Source organism: Psittacula echo, assembly GCF_963264785.1.
Source record: "Psittacula echo genome assembly, chromosome: 2".
Lineage (NCBI taxonomy): Eukaryota > Metazoa > Chordata > Aves > Psittaciformes > Psittacidae > Psittacula > Psittacula echo.
This window is the reverse complement of record NC_137737.1, coordinates 56581923-56601672: the sequence shown is the minus strand read 5'-3', so window position 1 is coordinate 56601672 and position 19750 is coordinate 56581923. Positions and strand designations below refer to the sequence as shown.

The 19750-nt window shown below is 39.0% G+C and overlaps 1 protein-coding gene across 1 annotated transcript; it reads right to left on the bottom strand.

Moving 5' to 3' along the window:
• Window positions 1-1250: 1250 nt before the first annotated feature.
• Window positions 1251-18986, bottom strand: AQP1 (aquaporin 1 (Colton blood group); the record flags this gene model as incomplete). Its single annotated transcript, XM_080611435.1, has 4 exons — window positions 1251-1430; window positions 2902-2982; window positions 3361-3525; window positions 18597-18986. 4 exons carry the CDS (start codon window positions 18984-18986, stop codon window positions 1251-1253), a joined length of 816 nt encoding a protein of 271 aa, XP_080467561.1.
• Between the last annotated feature and the right edge of the window lie 764 nt (window positions 18987-19750).

The window sequence follows — 19750 nt, the reverse complement described above, 5'->3', positions numbered from 1 at the left end:
TACTCAGGAAATCATAAGTAGTACACACACAAAAATGAAAACAGAAAATAGTTTTCCATATTGTTGAGAGTGTTAATTTTCTTTACGTTTCCAGTGTCATTAATTTTGCTAAGCACTGCTGCAATTCCTTCCACTTGTCTTATGCTCTTATTTTCTTACAAAACAGTATACTAGGCTTTCTGTATAAAACATATATATAAACATTTATATATATATATATAAAAAACAAAGCAACAACCCCCAGAATGGACTTACACACAAGTACATATTTGTCCCTCTTTAAAAAATATACTGTGTGTATATTTATTCGTTGTCTCTGAATGTCATAGCAGTGCCAATTAGAATAGGGTTCAGGAAGAAAGGGGCTTTTTTTTTTTCCTGCTTTGCTTTAAAACATACACTTAAATTACATAAGATTAACAAAAGCAGAGTAGTCGCAGGAACAATCAGATCCTGTTTATATATTGGCATCATGTTGTTCTTGTTGCCATTGTTATTACTACTCTCCAACTTGACTTCTAGTTATTACTTCCCAGGAATTAACATATCTACACATTTTTTGTCATATATTCTCACAATAAGCTGGATGTAGGTTCAGGGAGAATGAAACACTAGAATACCTAAATGCATCCTGGGACTCTGGAGATTCTTGTCCAGCTTAACTTTTTTGACCCTCTTCCTCAGAGATTATCAATCATTTAAAAAATTATGGTTAATTCTACATAACAAGTAATTTTTAGCAGCCTTTTCTTCCAAAAGATGCTTCTGGGCAATGATTTGAGATAGCTTTTCACATGCACTGCGGGCATTAGATAACAGCGTTGCATATTTGTATAAATAATTTTTTCTGGCATAAAGCCCTTATTACTGGTGCAGATGGTTCTCTGTCCTTGGAGTCTATTCTTTCAGCAAACAGACCGGTCACTTGAACTACTTCTCATTACTGAGTGAGTCACTGGGAGAACCCCATGTGCTTAATGCACCAGAAAATTTTGTGGTGATCAGGAAGAGGTTAAATTTCAGCCCAATTTATTTAGCCCATGCAAAGGTGTCTAATGACTTCTTGGCCTGAAGATTTTGTAATTGAAAAACCCCAGATATAAAAATGCTATAAAGATTGGGGCAAAAAATGAAAAACCATATTGAATTAAAAAACAAAGTTCTGCTTGCAGGTTTACAAAGAGTCTATAACACTGATAAAATCTTCTGAAACCAATGTGCTTTTTTTTTTCTTTTTTCCTTGTGTTTCTTTATTTTGGCTTCATTTCAACCCTGGAGTTCATATCATCTCCTTCCAGATCATACTCTTCTACTTGACCACTGGTCCACACCTTCATGCGGTCAGTCAGGTCGCTGCTTCTGGGCGCCAGGATGAAGTCATAAATCAAGGCAGCACTTGCTCCTCCAATGATTGGGCCAACCCAGAAGATCTGAAACAGTTCCCAACACATTAATACATCAGGTATTATTCCACCGTGAAATTTACAGTGAAAACATTAAAATTACAGTCTATCACCTGATTATTTACTTAACCACAGTAGAAGAAACCAAAAATTTCTCACCATGAATTAACAATAGACCCAGAGATTAGTAACTGTATGTTGTCATGTTCTGATATTTAAAATTAGGTATCTACTGGTAAAACATCACTGTGTCTCCAGACAGCTTTAGCAGGGGAAGACTATTCGTAAAAGCAACAAGCGTATTAGATTCCACTCTCCCACTAACTTTCAGTGATAGGTGAATTAGAAAGTAATACTTAGTAAGGACCTAATTAGGGGCTTAGTTTGCTGCTGGCTACTATTTAGCTAGTGATATTGCTATAATTGTACTGGTCTAATTGCTTAAAGCAAGTAAAGTCCGGAAAGAGAAGTAATAAAAGTGTTTTAAGAGACAAGCTAATTTCATTAGAAGTAGTAAATGATGCTGAAGGATTGGGATGGCAAAAAATTTCCTGAGTCTGAAAACATATTTTCTTTTATTCATCAGTATCAGTGGTTGAATGTGAATTATTACATTTATCTCCTCTCTGTACAAAGAAAAATAATTTTCTATTAAATTCTGAAAATGCTAGCTACTAGCTTAGTTACATTACTTTAGTATCCTATAGAATGTTTAAGTAGGAGATAATGGCAAAATTTTCTCAGTGTCTTTCTTTTGGGCTTTTAGAGTAAAACTGCATCCATGTCCGACATGTTCACAACCTATTGTACTACCATCAAATTTTGATGAATGCCTCCGCAACTGGCTGTCAAAATCGTAAGTAGGAGAGTTGGAACAAGCTACGTTTTAAGTATTTAAGAACACATACTCATTTAGGGCTTTTATATCAGCCTTCCTTATTGAGATTTTGTGAAATAAGTAAACTTTCATGAAGTTCCTAATTTTAACCACATTTAACCACAGAGAATAGTCTAAAATTTATAGTGTTTCCAGAACACTTATCCATGAAAGCATATAAGCAGACATGGAACTTTTACATGGACACTTTATTAGCTTCCAAATGTTGGATCATCCATTTCAGTTTATAAACCTGCTTAAGAATCTTCCTAAATTGTCTTCCCAGATTAAGCAGTAGCACTTTACAAACTCAGTTTAAACAATAAATACTCAATACAGGATTCTGTGTAATGAGGCTGTAACATTTAAAACACTTGAAATAAATAAACATAAAGGGAAATAACCACAGAAAATTTGTTGTAATTCTTTCAACATACATACTCAGCTTGAGGACATCGTGATCTCCTGAGGCTGTTCAGGAGCAAAAGGGGATGATTGTTAAATGAAATTGAAATGACAATTCACTGACTTGGTGCTGATGGTATGTGTTTTAAGTGTTTTTGATCTTGTAGACTATGCATATGCAGAATAATGTAAGCTAAACAAAGTTATTCAACTTACCCAGTGATTTTCAAAGTTGTTGGCAATCAGTGCTGAGCCAAAAGATCTGGCTGGGTTAATTCCACAACCAGTGTAATCAATCTAGGAGGTGGAAAGAGAGACAGTGCTGAGGCATTGATGCACATGTGAAGGGCAAGCAGCTGCCTACAGCATGGTTCAGATGTTCACAACAGCTTTATTCATCCCACCCACTCTCCCTCAGAAAAAGGGGGAAAGACTGTTTTTCATGCGTCTGTCCTGTCCTAGCAAGGAAACAAGTCCTACTGCAGTGATTCCTCCCAGGTGTGCAACATCATCACTTATTGGCATAGCCACATGGCCCAAGGAAGAATGTTGCAGAAACAAAGTCTCTGAAGTGGAAAAAGGGACAAATTACCATCTGCCAATCATGTTTCTGCCCTCACTGGCCCATCCTGAGGTGGGACATTGCAGATTTCAACTGTGAGAATTCAAACTTACAGCAAGAAGATGTCCCAAGGCAACAGAGAGACCAATGGCCAAAGGTGCTGATCCTGAGACATCATTCCTCCTCCTGTCTGTGGTGGCAAGGACACACAACACCAACTGGAAGGTAGCAATGATTTCAATACCCAGTCCTTGGCCCGCATTGATTCCCTCTGAAAGCTGCATGGAGACAAGAAAGAAAATGTCACTTGATATTCGACCAGTACAGCAAAGTTTTGCAGGATCTACTTTCTCAATGGGAAAACACAGACATGCACAGCTATTTCTCTCCTCAAGTTGTTTTTACTTAACAAGGAAGGTAAAATAAAAGAAGAAAAATTGGAAAGAAATTACTTTTGAAACACTCACTGCTGTACTAAAAGCTAGGCATAACCAGCTTCTGTTGGTGACTCAGCATGGTTACATGGTTGCTGCATCCAGTCAAAAATAGATGCTCAACTACTAGAAACAATGATAGTGCAACTGATCTACATGTGAGAAAAAAATGAGCCAGAGATCCACCTTCAGCAGAGTTTATCCATAGAAGTGAACTGCGATGTCTTGAGACATTTATTCATTGCTTCTGAGAAAGAGGATCCTGTGGTCATGTTAAACACTGCTCAGCTTGCATTCAGCAACAATTGTTAAGCAAATACGGGCAGGAGAAGAAAGGGACAAATAGTAGAAAAATGCATAGCTCTGTGTAGCTTGAAAATACTTATCTCTGCTATAGACAAGTCACATTAATCTCCTCACATCACTACTTATTTTCTGTAATTCAGTATGAACCCTTCAAAACAAGGGCAATGTCTTGCAAAATGTTGGTCCTATGGTCAGATTTCCACATTAATATTGACACTTATACTGTGATGCAATTGCCTGAAAATGCGCCACTTTAATGTCACTTGAAATACCCTGAGATGTCCATAGTGTTCATGTGTGACTGGTAGATGTGACACACATCCTACTGAAGGCCAAAGGTGTCTAAAATGTCTCTAGATGTCAATTCTTAGGCAATGTTTCTCTGACTTGGATAGGTAATGAACTTAGTCAATGGAGATGAGATCCACTGAGCTGATGAAATGTAGGTGACCATTTGAGAGTCAGCTGAATAGCTGTCTTTCATTTTGTATTAACTAGATTGACTACATTTGACTACAAGAGCTTAGAGGCTTAACTCACATGTAGACTAATATATATTTTTTTTTTTTTTTGTCAGAGTCAAACTGAGTCTTGCTCAGCTTCTTTGGGAGCCATAAAAAACCATCCACAATTCAAGCATCCTAAGGGGCTGATGGGGGAAGCATTTCAATTTCCTACTGAAGTAAAACATACTCTAGAAAAACTCACACTGGCAGATGTAGGTAATCCAACTGCATTACTAATCATGAAATCAGTAAAGTTTCTTATTGATGTAGAATCATACAATCATAAAATAGTTAGGGTTGGAAGGGACCTTAAAGATCATCTAGTTCCAACCCCCCTGTCATGGACAGGGCCACCTTCCACTACACCAGGAAGGTAAATGCTGTAGAACATATTGAAAACAAGGTAATTCACATAAATAAACATTATACAGTAGAAATACTGTCATGTTTAAGGATTACCTGTAGAAACTTGTGCTTGACAAGAAACCATGGAGTTATGTTACAACAAGGTTTTAATTCTTCTTCTAATTAGTATATTCTGTAGTACCTTAGTTAAGAGAAGCCTGTATCTTAGCTGAATAACTTTGTGTTAAGCAGAAATAACTACGTTGTATGGATAGTATGAAACACGAGCTTGGATAGAGGCCAGAGAAACTGAGAATGTGAGTGACTCAGAGTAGGAAGCAGGGTCTGCAAAACTTATGTTCAATAATACTGCTATCCCGCATTTGGAAGGCCAAACAGTCAAAAAGCAGATATATTATCAAATAAGTGAGTGATATGAAGATAAGTGGATAAGTGGATAAGGAACTAGATTTTCTTCTACTGTAATGCAACTGTTAAACATCAGAGAATCTGCATCTGATGTCTGACGCACTGATGTTAGTGTTTGACAAAGCCTTGGCATTACAAACAACTAAACACTGACCTACGAAGTCTTTCCCTTCATTTAAAGGGCTTCTATAAAAAAAAAAAAAAAAAAAAAAAAAAGACCATAAGAACAAAATTATGCTTTTAAAACCTGTGATAATCATTATCTTTGAGAGGCGGAAATTATATTCTTCCTTTCCCTCCAGGAAAACACATCCTACAGCTGATTTGACTTGAGTTCATTCTCCCTGCTAATCAACACTTATTGATGGCCTGTGTGGAGTCAAAGAAAACCTGGAAATGTCATAGGAAATCTCTTGTTTTCCTCTAGCATGTAATTTTACGCAGCCTGCCAGAGACCTAAGATTCCACTGTGAGAGAAAGGACTCTGGGCCATTTTCCAAAATGAGGGAAAATGAGATAAACCTTGGATGTTCTGTTTTGTTGCAGTCTGTGGATCTCCAGTATATAAGTGTAGCATCACTGACATTCATTATTTGCCTACTTGTCAGAGATACAGTATCACGCAGCAATAGCTGGGAGGGCAACACATGGAACAGCATGAGTCTCCACCACCCTAACCACACCCCAGCGAAAGCGTAAGATGGGTAGTAGAAGGGTGCATTTCTTAGTATCAAGTTAAAATGTACATGTGTATGTGTGTTTATATTCAGATTTATGATCCTTGGTCACAGTGGGTTTGTAAGTGTTACCCATCTAACAATGCAATACAAAATATTTTGCACTTTTTGAATCTGCTGGTTTAAGTTCTTCATAGAACCAGGTAGGCATAACCAACATGAGTTAGTTACTCTTTCATGGTATTTTCCATATGTTATTCAGGGGATTTTTTAAGGAAGGCTTGAATTTTAGTAGAATACCTGACTCCAGAAGTGTCAGGGCTATCTATAGCTTAATCTGAATCTAGTAGGAAGTATTACTGAACATTACAGGGGAGGACTACCTATGGCTGTCAATGAAACAAAGGCAAAAAAACACTGCTGGTCTTAAAATCTAGCATTCTGCAACTGAGACTATCCAGAATATAAGGTTACCATATATCTAGGTTTTAAATAGACAAAATAATGCCTTGAAACATAAGACAGTCACCACTACTGTACTGTTAGGGTGAAGGGACTACTTTCCAGTGACGTATTCCCACACTGCAATGACTTTCTTCCCTGTGTTACTAGGCTGCTTACCAGCAGTCACAACAAACTTATGTGGGCAGCGTATGTGGGCTGATGCTGTTTTGCCATTGATGTATCTGTCAGGAAATCTCTGACCTCTTCTCATATCAGTACAATAACTCTTAGATGCTCTGCATTTCACGTGATGCTCATTAAGGCAATAGAAAAAATGGCAGAAGGCAGGAAACATTACAATAACTATCTCAGCTTTTCATGCTTCAGACTTGTGAGGCTTGAAGAGGGGATTCAGTGCATTAAGGAACCAAATATGTTCTAAAGGATTAAAATGAAACACATAAGCCCACACTCCAACACAGTTTCCCACACCATAGGAGTCAACCCAGACTTCTTCTTTTTTGTTCACATGAATTTTTCCACTAAACTTAATTTCCAATTCACTGTTTCGACAGGAGAAGAGGCAGAAACACACCCAAGAAATGGGTTATGTTATTGTCAACATCAGAGCATGTGTATGTGTATGTAGATCCATATATCTGATCAGCTGAATCAATCCTGACTGCATTAGCTTGCACTGAGTAATTCTCCCTTGACTGAAATAGCACCCAGACAGCAAGTAGAAGCCTATAGGTAGACACCCCAAGTGAGATGTAGCCTTTTGTAAGCTGAATTCCACCATCAATATTTTTACCTGAGTTCACTGTGAATCTGAACAAGTTTGTGGGAGAAAAAAATGTGAAATTCAGTAGATTTATGGAAATCACATTCAGAAAGCTTCTGAGCTGCAACTGATTGGAACCTAAGGAAGCACTTATAGCATGCTGAAGCCCTCTGTTTTGCATTGTTGGACATGGGATGAGGTATAATACTGGTTCCCCATTACAGATTAGCTTTGTCTGGAAATGCTACTGCTGCTCTTGAGCAACCTCGTTTGAATTCAGCACTGACTCTGCTTTGAGCAAGAGGTCAGGCTAGAGACTTCCTGAGGTCCCTTCCAAGCTGAATTATCATGTAAAAGACCTTGGTTCTCTGGAAAGGTTCTTCCTGTGGGAAGGTCTTGGACACAATTTCCTCAATGCTGCTCTGGTTCAGCTGAGTTAATGTCTTGAAAAAGCTGGTGATATATGCAGATAGTGGAACTACAGCTGGTGGATCAGTCACTGTGAAGGATATGCATATAGATTGCAGGCTATGCATATGGATTATATGTATAGACATAATCCATACTGGTGAGTCAAGTGAGACATAATCATAGAATCATAGAATCATAGAATAGTTTGGGTTGGAAAGGACCTTAAGATCATCTGGTTCCAACCCCCCCTGCTATGGGCAGGGACATCTTACCCTAGATCATGTTGCCCAGGGGTCTGTCGAATCTGGCCTTGAACACTGCCAAGTATGGAGCATTTACCACTACTGTTCTAGTACCTCACCACCCTCACAGTAAAGAACTTCTTTGTTATATCTAATCTGAAGTTCCCCTGTTTTAGTTTTAACCCATTACCCCTTGTTCTATCACTACAGTCCCTAATCCAATGAAGACCATTAAACCCAAAGGCAAAATGAATGGAAAATCATTATCTAGTCATGACCGCGAGAGTAACTAGTTGAGACGAACACCTGCTTTAAGATCTTAGGAAATGGGTAGTGGTCATGTTGCTGCCATATCTCTACAACATGAGACAGGAGAGAGGAACAATGGAAGCTTGTTTCTCAGAAGTGCCCTTAACTACCATGTTTAGCTGACTGAATAACAAAGCTTCAAGCAATGATTTGGGCAAATTAATGATATGTTTTCTTTCTTTTTGGGTTTTTGGTTTGGGTTTGGGTTTAGTTTTTGGGTTGGGTTTTTTTTTGTGTTGATTTGGGTTTTTTTTGGAGCGGGATATTTATGAGTTATCTGTCTTCAGAAGAGAAATGGGGACAGGAAATTAAACTGGCCCAAGGTAAACCCAACTGTGTACTTCTCTAGAGGTTTCATATTTTTCTCATTAGGAGTAAAAGTATCTCAAGTTCAAACCTGTTTCCTGTTATATGGATAAGACTGTTATGCAAGGTGGTTTCATTACATAGTGCTATGCTCCAAATCTTCCAACAAACCTTTAGCTGTGTATTGTATCTTCCAGGGTCCAGTTTACTTTCATATAACAGGGATTAGTTTCTCATTGTTCCTGAAAAATAATAGACCTCTGGAAATGTAGAAATCTATTTTTCAGTAGGGGAATGTCGACTTTCTCCATTCTTATGAAACACTTCACTGCAAGCCATGCTGGCTGATGTTTTTTAGAGACAGAAAAGTAAAGCCACAGCAATTTAGTGACACATATAATATTACTGATGGCTGGTACTTCTTTTCATATCCCAGTCATCCCTAGGTAAGGCAGCTTTTGTAGAACCCCAGCAGTAGCATGGCTGGCATATAATAAGAAGCATGTTGTTGACTAATTAAAAATGTATTACTGTTTATTAAAGTGGTTTTAATATTCATGTTGTGAGAAGAGCTATGTTCTCCTATCCACACAAAATTTAGCATTTTCAGGATCTATGCTGCAATAAATAAATTCTTTATAATAGACAGACATCTTTCCTTGCATGTTGAATTCAAATAAACAGCTAGCTACTTGCACTGGGCCTGCTCTTTTCAGCATCCCATGTTATCTCTGCCACAGCAGACTTTTTTTCTTAAAGGAAGATTTTCAGCATTTTATTCAAGCAAATTCTCGCTGTGTTAATGTGTTTTCTTCCTTTAGCTTAAACTTTCCCTTCTTTGTTTTTCCTTATTTTTCTTAATATGAAAAACTCTTTACATTAAATAGTTCATGCTCTTTTCTTCATCTCCATGCTAGAAATATTGATTATGCTGCTTTTTACTATCATTTACATGTTTCACTGAGCAAAGTTCTTTAAAGCAATGTTCTTCAAACACAATCTCAGAAAGAAATCTTCTTAGTTCTCTCAAAATCACCTTTGTCTGTCTGGCCTGTCATTTTTTCTGACTCTTCTTATTCTTTCACCTCCAATTTTGTCACGAAAATAACTTGATAACTTCCATCTTGATAACATATCTTTCTTCTTCTGGAAGCCTGTCCCAGATCTACCGAGCTATAAACCTTCCTTTACCTCGTAGGCAAAAATGTATTCAGAGAGTTTATCCCCAGCTATTCATCTACAATTATTCTCTTCTCTCCTTGCTATTTAAAGGTATCACATTGAAATGGCTGTTCAAATACCCATTAGTCGAGTGCTAGGGATTCAGAGAGTGAAAAGTCTCATTTCTTTAGTAAGTAAGTAGTGACAGACAAAAATCTAAAGAATTTCACTTAAAATTATACAACATGAGCACTCAGAAGAAGCTGCTTATGAGGCAAGAATTAACTGGATCATATCCTAGATCAACAATAGAAGCATTCAGCAGAACATAGGGACAAAACATATTGTCCTATGCTTGATTATCCTTCCTATAAATACAGCCTTAAGAGCTCTAAAAGGGACTCATTCAATTCCCAAAGCAGAAAACATGTTTTCTATTCTTTGGAGAGCAGATACCCTCTAGGAACAAGACTAACCTCCCTCCTCCCACCCTATCGTCAGGCTGATGAGAAACTAGCCAGGGCTTTGTGTTGCAGCAGCCTGGTATGCCATAAAGAGGAGAATGATGGTTTCATTTATACTAAAGCAGGGCATATAATGTTTACATGTGAGGCCAGTTACAGACAGCAAAAGTCAGTTCCTCTATAGGACTTCCATTTAGCACAGCTAGTTAGAGATAGACCATCTGTCTCATTTATGCTTTACCTTTTAATGTGCCTCTGGGAAAGTCACTTTGGGGAAACACTTTTTTTTTTTTCATCTTGCTCCTGAGAAATAAACAACTTCTATTCAGAGGAAGAGAAATGGTGAGCTGTTCGTTGCTGATCTTTTTTTCATTGCCCAGCAAAACCCAAGCAAATAGTTCATTCACTTCTGAGGGACTCATTTATACCACAGAGCTATTTATGATGTCCTGTATTGTCAGCACAGAAGGAGATGGTCATTCAGTGGGGAATTTTTGGCATATCTGAATTTTGAGCCTAATAGAATCAACCCTTCTATGTTGTTACAGGAATAACTAGCTGGATTTGCATAAACCTCACAGGATGATTGTTGGCTGTTGCACCAAAGCAAAATTCATCTTATACTTCCAGACAAACACTCCAGTAAACCTGTAGAGTTTTCAAACCTTCCAAGTCTGAGTTATTTATACAGTAAATATTGTGCAAAGCATTGAAGATTTGGCATTTCATGAAGTTAAAAAAAAAGTCTGAATATGTGCAATGGATTTCTGGAATTCAGGAAACAATTCCAGTTCCTTCATTTCTCCACCTTGTTAATCACGCAAGGAGTGGTATTAAAGGAAGGAAAACGTGCCAAACATGTCTTTATTCATTCCTCAGTCCAAATACAGTCATCAACTTCAGGAGAAGTTGTGTGTATATGTGTAAGGAAACATTTGCCACAGTTCTGCTTTCAAAGCATTAATTGACTTCACTTGGCACACAATTAGTGTCAGGAGCCTTGAAAAGTTTGGTTTTCTTTGGTACCTCCCAGCAGTTCCTGGAGAGGGGATGCACAAGGCTCTACCAGGGAAGTACTCAGAGTACTTCTTTGCTCTTTTGCAGTCCACAAGTGCTAAAAGAGAACCTGCTTGCATTTTTGCCCTCCTGCTGTTTATAGTTTCCCCTTTGATGCATGTCAGGCCCCATATATTTGAGGTTAATGTTAGGTTAATATCATGCCTTATCCTCGAATCTTGTTGACTTCAGTGGAGCTGCAGAAGTTAAACACCAGCACTAGCTTTGCCTCTGGATGTTAGAAGGATCAGTACTTTCCCATCAGGTTGCACACGAATTAATACACAGGACTGTATACAGCTCCCAGCCAGGCCAGAAAAACCTTCAGGAGACGTTCACTTGGTATTAATATTATTCTGGAGGTACTAAGGAGCACAGCCACAGACCATGATGTCCTATTGTGCCAAGTGAGGTATCAGCCCACAATGAAAAGGATGCTTCTGCCTTTGCATGTTTGGAATACAGACAACAGTTTAAAGAGAGGAAAATACAGAAACTGAGGAATGTAGACCATAACACACCGTTTGCTATCTATGAAGTTAAGCACAAACAGAACAGTTTGGACTGCTTTCCCTAACTCCAGAATGCAGGTTTTTCTAAAAATAAAGATTTCTTTGACATTTTCAATTGTGATGCCAGGTAAGGATATCTATGTTATTGAATTATCTCAATTAAGCTAGAGAATGGACAAATAAACAAAAATGTACTACTGCTGTAAAAAAACCCAGGCAATTTCCTCTTGAGACAAACAGGAAATTTTTCAAGGGCTATTTTTTCTTCCTTTAGCACTTGTAATGTGGTTTAGTATCCTTGCTTTAAAAACGTTTCTCTTAAAGGTAGCTACGTACAGCTAAGGTAGTGACACATTCTAGGATTCTCTGATTAAAGAGGTGCCATTCTCAACTCACCAGAAGGTTCACATCTGCTGAAGTACTTGAGCCCTGCTACAATGACTTATGTTGTTTTTACCATTGCATCAATTTAACCAAAAGAGATCCATAATATTCATTATAATGTTTGCTGTGGAAATTATCTTTTATTCTCAGGCTGGGGTTCTTGTCATGTCAGATCTTGATTTAGAATTGACCCCCATCAATAGATTTTTTCCTTTTTTCTGAATGTCTACATAATTTAAATTGGGAAATGAGATTTGGGGTTATTTCATTTGAAGAATCTTGCTATCAAGCTATCTGTTTCATGTGTGTGTGTGTGTGTGGAGGTGTGTATACACCTACACACAAAATATCCAAATACATATGGCATGATACATTGAATGCTAAGGAAAGGGAAAAAAATTTAACTGTTTATTCACCAGTTAGGAAAGGTGGTGGCAAAATAAATTTCCTTATATTTCATACTTGATCCTACCTTGTCTGACAGCTGATCAAACACAGAAAAAAATCATTCTCCAAAAATCCCAGCTTGACTTCATTTAAATTACAGTGTAAACCATCTACTAAATTGATATTTTTAGTTCTATTGCAATTCATTATTTTGCAATCCTCTGTGCAGTTCTCTCATGAATTTCTATAATTTCTAAGAAGATATAAATAAAGAGGACCTCTAATCTGAGGTATGCAGACCATTTTTCAAAAAATGCACCAGTCATCTTCTGGACATGAACCCCATTCATGGTACAAAACCCACTTTGAACCACTCTGTTCTAGCACCAAAATGCTGTCCTGCAGGTGGATGATCCCTCAGGGTGATAACCATGAGGTTTACATGTCAGCCCAGATGTTTCTGCTGTCACAATGTGTGAACATTAGAAAACAGCCAAGGCTATGGCCAGTTTTGAGCAGGTGTCTTTCCTGTGTTCCACCTGCCTGGCCAGTTCAATACAATGCTGGCATGCCATAAAAGGCTGCTGCTGCAGAACAGAAATTGAATAATGAGCTATTGTTTTGGAACTCTTTGTTAAGAAATAAAAAATTCCAGACGAATCTTATGAACAGGAACCATTTTGCTCATTCTAAAAATACAGCAGTTTCTGGCCCCTTGTAGAAGCTTGAGTGTTTAAACATGCAGATGTCCCAGCACAAGCAAGGTTGGCAGGAAAAGCCTACATTGGATAGAAAATAAGGAGGGTAAAGGGCAGTGGCAAACAGAACAAAGCTCATTGTATTGAAACTTGAGAAAGGTGCAGTATATAATCTGCATTGAAAAAAAAAGGCATCCAAGGATTTTTAATAAGAGCTAGAGGGCAGGAACCCAGCTGCATGTCTCATCCATCCAGTGGCACCTCTGGAACTGCAATTTTCCATACTGACTCAGAGGAAAAGCAGCATTGCTTACTCAACTGTCCACACTCACTGTCAAGTTTATTTTGGAAATTCTTCCAACTTAACCCAACTTTGTTTATTTTGAGGTTGGAGAACAGACTCATAGGGTGCGGGCATAAAGAGAGAGGGAAATCACAAGGTAAACACTGAGTCATCGAGGCCAACCATGCAAGTCCTGCTCCCCATCGTCAGAGGCCACCACTGGTGCACAGGTATGGATCAAGCGTAGAGACTTTGGTGATTCCTGCTCATGATCGCCTCTGAGGAAACTTTCTAAAGGATGGGAAAGATTCAGTAAGGAATACCAGGATAAAAACACCAGTACTGACCCACGCACACTATTATAAGGAATGGCAGGTCTCAACTTTATGAGGGAGCTCCCAATGCATTGGCAATTTTATGTTTGCACTAGGACTCTGTGCCTTGGGAATCTGTTGGGAGAAAAATCACAGCACTGATGTCCTAGAGATAAGATGACACATATACAGAAGCTAAGGATCCACACATCGTATGCCCCATCCTACGCTTCAGTTTCCTGGAGGCAAGATATTGTCCAGCCTTCAGCTTTCCCAAGTAGCAGAATAAGGCTGTAGCTGTGGGAAACATAAACTGTAGAGAAAAAAAAAAAAAAAAAAAAAAAACAAACAAAAAAAACAATCTCAAGGATAGGGGTTCAAAGCTGCTCTGTTGCTACTGGAAAAAAATCCAGCTAAATGGAAAGGAGACTCATTCTGTGTGACTTTGGTGAGGGTAGAGAGTGTCTCAAAGCATCACATACTGCCCTGGTAGGAAGAACCAAGGACAGCAAAGGGCTCTTTTCTTGCTGTCTTTGAGAAAGTATTTAGATTTGGCCGCTGTGCGTTTAACATCAAAAGGCATTTCACACTTTTGTGCACCAATTCCTCAGCCACAGCCGATTCAACTTTGGGGACACTCTGCTGAGTAACAGTGGCAGAGGTACAGCCGGCTGCACTGGAAATCCAAAGGGTGTTCCAGCAACAAGTGACTTTCCACTCTCCAGGAGTGGTATCTATATGACTGTTCACCTGTCTTAAGAAAATATTCCAGGCCTTTGAATCCACTGACCACAGATCTCTTCTAGCTTTTCCAGAAAGTTGCTTAGTTATACAACCATCATTCATCAGTCCACTGCATGTTTTTTAAAACCAAGTCCTTCTATTTGTTTTTCTTGGTTGTTTTTATTTTCTCTTTATCTGCTCTGAGCAACGCTACCTTCAGGTTTGTTTTTCTTGCCTATGATTTTTGATCCATTTACAACTTTTAAAATAATATTTTTCATAATAAACTTCAAGGCAGAGTTTTCAAATTGTAGCCCAGAGACTTAGGGGACACATTTCCTCGCACTCTAATCAGTACGTCAAAATACAGGAATTCTGAAATTTTAAAGCGGTGTCTGCATTTTTTACACACTCGATTATTTTCACACAAAAAAATAAAGCAAACCAAACAAACAAAAGAAAAAAAAAAAAAAAAAACAAAAAAAAACAAAAAAAAATTGATCTAAAGAAATTTTCTCAGCGTGTTTTTGAAACCTTGATAAAAGCTCTCAAGATAGTCATTGCTGAACTGTGAATACTGTGTTAGTTACGTTAAAGTACAGAAATCTTCTCTCACCCACCTTTCCTCTTGAGCTCTTAGTTGGTCATTAACTGCCCATGATGAATAGTTTTTTCCATTATCCAAACTACAGATCTGTCCTCACTAGACAATAGCCAGCTATGCTGGCAGTTGAATGCATTTAGGATTAGGTTTTTTCTATTTTTATAGTTTTACTTAGTGAAAATTTATAACATGTAGTAATACAATTGCCAAAAAAACAGATACAAGATTATGTAAGAAAAAAAGATTTAATTTTTTAGAACAACAAGCACACAGCATAATCCTCTTTCAGCTTTTCCAGTTCTCAAAGTTTTACTTTGGCACCCACAACACTACCAATATATATGGGAATTTAAATGTCTTAAGAGGCTTCAGTAACCAAAGTGCCTCTCTGAATATTGGCCAGAATATTGTTGGAATCAGCCAAAGTAACTAAAAATATTTCCATTTACTTCAGTAAAGTTTGGATCAAACTCTTCAGATGTGACTGTTTTACTTGTCTTAGTATAAAACAAACTTTAATATTGAACATGTTAAAGGAGCATCCTGCCTGTTCATTGTCCCTTCCTTTTCTTCAGTCCTGCACCTTCCATGGTTTTTTTCTGTGCTTCATTTGCTTTTTTCCCTTTTTCTCTTTGGGCAATGAAAAAAGCACAAATTCATCCTACTTCATTTTGGATATTAACAGAGAGTTCCTATCCTGGAGCCTCATCATGCCAAAGAAGGGCTGGCTGTTTCTGGAGGACAGTGCAACATATCTGAAGTGTGACATACCTCTCTTTGTCTCTTTTTCTCTGTGAAATAGAGAGCAGCCTATGGAAATGGTTCCTCACTTGGCAGTCCAGTGCACGACATGCAGCTGGGCAGTATAAATCTATGTTCAGGCATGCAATCCCACCCAATATCCACCGGGGACACTGGATAGCCACTGACACCATTAAATCGCTCCCACATTTTTCCTGTAAAAACCACCCCTTTAAAAGCACGACAGAAAAAAGGGACAGAACAGAGGACAGAGCCACACATATCCAAACCCTCTTCCAACCTTGTCAAACAAACACCATTTCCTTTCTCCCTATTCTTTTTCTCAATAGTGAATCTACTCCTCACTTTCCACGGGAAGGGCAGGAAGATAAAGCAGCTGGCAGGGATGCCAGCTCTGTCCCTCCCTCCCTTGTCCTCAGATTAAAAAGCATGACATAAAAGCAAATATCTGTGGTTTTCCCTTATCATCTATTTGTTAAAGGAAGCAATGTTCTCTTAGTGCTGGGTTGTGGTTTCAGAGTATGCTCTGTTTGTGATCGCCTCTTCACAAGGACAGCCGTTTTGCCATTCTCTCCTGTGTTGCATGCAGACCCAACTCCCTCCTCAACTCTCACCTCCCTCCCCAAACAGTTCTGGCCCGTCAGTGTTTTTTTGCTTTCTTCTCTAGGTCTTTCCTGCAGGGGAGAAGAACAGCTGCTGCTCTCCCCATCCCTAGGGAGGTCTCCCAACTCTTCCTCTAGCCAGAACATTTATAACTGAATGTGAAAGAGAAAATAAAAAGTCAAAATTCTGAGACTTTGACAATGACAAGCACTGAGACCAGGGCTTTTAAGAACTATTTTATCCATTAATTCTTGCACAGAAACTGTTACCAGGTTTATAAAATTAGTATGATGGAGACTTACACTATCTGGTTTTGCCTGCAGTGTATTTTATGGCCATTTAAAACAATGCTGGTATTCCAGAGGCATTCCTCAAGGGGAAACAAATCTTCCGCCCTAAAATTTTTCAGGGTCATGAAGTAGTCTCCTAAGCTTACAGGATCAGTGACTTCACTGATCATTCCTATTCTTTCCATCTGTCCTCATTGGTTTTGTTCTGAGATGTCCTTGTGCAGGGTTCTGAATAATGTCTTTGTAATCTGAAGAGTTACTGGCTGAGGAGCAAGAAGAGTTTTGGATTATTATCAACATCCCCTTTACAGTTTCAGGGCTTTTGGATAGGTGAAAAAGCCAGCTGTCAGCACTTCGTGGCAACCAAAAGCGTAGGACCAAACATGAGTACTGTTGAAACCAGACCTCCTGTGTTTAATGGCAGTTGAACCTCTCGAGGAAACCACTTGGGTGGATACCATGTCGCATGCGGTTGAGCAATTCCCTCTGCCAGTGGTTTCAGAGGGAAAGATCACGTATGACACCCACAGCCAGAGCTTTCTGGAGTTAATAAAATTATTTGCTTTTTTCCCAAAAAATATTTTGGATAAACCCATCAAAATTTCCAAAACAGTGGCACGATGGAATACCTGCAGCCACAAGGCTTAAGGAAGGAAAGCAACCAGCCTGCAGAGTAACAGGAGGGTGGATGATGCTAAGATGCTCAGGAATCACCTTCTTAATATCAGATTTTAGTATGTTTTCTAAAACTGCCTCACTTTCCAAATTAACTGTAATGCAAAAGCAAATTAATTTATTTGTTAATTTTTTTTGTTCCTTTCTTCCCTTTTTGCCTAAATGATTCCTGAAGAGATATTGTATTTGCAGCTTTATGTCCCAGATATCTCTGTGACTCCAAATAGGCATAAGATTTCAAATTAGCTCAAGTTTCAAACTGCAGTCAGGAATATTCTGCAAGAAAGGGGACAAAAAAACAAAGATGTGAAATACTTGTTCTTAACAGAATGAGGTGAAATAAGTGGCTATAAGGCAAATTCCATTTATATTACTCAGCGTACTGCAGTGGCTGCAGCAGCACCTCTGACAGTGAGATGATTTCAAGTTTAGAAGTGTATCAATCCTTTTTTCTCACATTATGGAACAACTGTAAAATGTCAATGTTTTGAGGAGAAGTTGTGACCAGGCAATTTTTAATGCAGTGTGATGTTAGCACATGGCTGGGAGAGGGCTGAAACCTGCACCCCTGCTAAATGTAGCTGCCTCACATCTTCCCCCAGGCTACACTGAGAATTCAGGGTTTTCCCATTTTTGCACTGCAAAAGGAGAAACTCACAGAAAGTGCAGATAGGATTCTGTGTCAGGCTGGATCTGAGCACTCTGCCTAACACAACAGGTAATGTTCACACCTTGGTGATAGGCTTTCTCTTGGTATACTTCTCTCCTGCTGTTCCTACAGGTTTCCATTACAGTCATCAACAGGTTACGCAACCCATTAATTAGGAATTGAAAAGTAACAACATTCACAGCAGCGAAAACAACATTGGTATATGCACATTAATCAGCATGTTATCTGAGACCTTCAGAACCACGAAAGGGATTCAGTCATGCAACTGTCAGTGATTTCAGTGTTAAACAGGTGTTAAAAGGCACCTTTCAGCAACTTAGATGTACAAAATTGAACATGACCATAATATCCTAAAGTTCCAAAATACAAGTGGGGAGGAAGGACCATCCCCATGATATAGGTCCATCCCAGTATCAGTTAGGACTGTAATAAACAATTGACTGCCTGAGGTCACCATCACTGCCAACATCACCACCCTCCCACCCCCCCACCCCCCCTCATCTTTAGTAGATTATGGGTATTACATTTCTACTACAAAAAAGTAAAGAGGAATTAAAAGTTTCTACTTACTGAGTTGAGCCCCAGGAGGTTGTTTGGGAGAGAGGAGGTGACTCCCGACAGAATAGCTGTGGCCACCACTGCCCCCAGACACTGAGCAATGATGTACATGAGTGCTTTGAAGATGCTGATTTGGCAGCTCAGCAGGAGGCCCAGGGTCACTGCTGGGTTCAGGTGTGCACCACTAATGTGGCCCACGCTTTGCGCCATAGTAGCGATGGATAACCCAAAAGCCAGAGAAACCTTCACGTTGTCCTGAGACCGTGTTGAAGTTTTGTTGCCCACCACTGGGAAGCTAAAGCCCAGAGCCGAGCCAATGCTGATAAAAATAAAAAGGCTCATGGCAAGGAACTCAGCCACCACTGCCCTCCAGAACATTTTCTTTTTGAATTCACTAGCCATCTTTCCTCTCTCTCTCTTTCCCCTCCTCACTTTCCCTTCTCCTTCTCTCCCTTCCTTTGCCTGTTATTTTTCCTTTGAGGACTGAAGAGAAAGCTGGAGAAAAAATACAGTCCCTGGATTATTTATAGGGCTTTGGGTGGTCTGTGGGAGGGAAGGGGTGTTGCACAAAAGGAGGAAAGAACATCTACATAGATGCTGACTGCTAGATTGATGTAAGACACTGTACGCCTGCCAAAGTTTTTCTTCCCCCCCCCCCCCCCCCAACAGTGTTCGATCTCTGCTGCCGTTTTTAAGAGGCTTTTTTAAATTCTTGGAAAAGTCTTAAGGAGTGCCTCAGGAATTTTACTTCTTCAACTCCTGTATGATCATTCAGCACATGGATTGGAATGAAAGCTTTTATGGGATTTCTGTCTTGAGCTGGACTGAAACAAAAAGCAAAGTTATCTGTGCAGGCTGGTAAGTTATTCATGCTCAGCTTCACCAGCAGCAGATAACATCTGAAAGTAGCAGATAAAACTCACAACTAAATCCACATTCTAGAGATTCAAGTACCTCTGTTTCATTTGAAAACAGGTAGAAATGTCGCTTCTGCTGGTCTGTGGACTGGGACTTTTTTCTGATGCCAAGCCTGACAGCTGTATGGACAAACACACACTCATACAAGCTGGTTTTAACTGATGAATGGTAGGGATCAGTTTGAATCTCTGTGACCACTGTATAAATCTGACATAACGCTGCAAATAAATTGGAAGCTTTCTATAAGT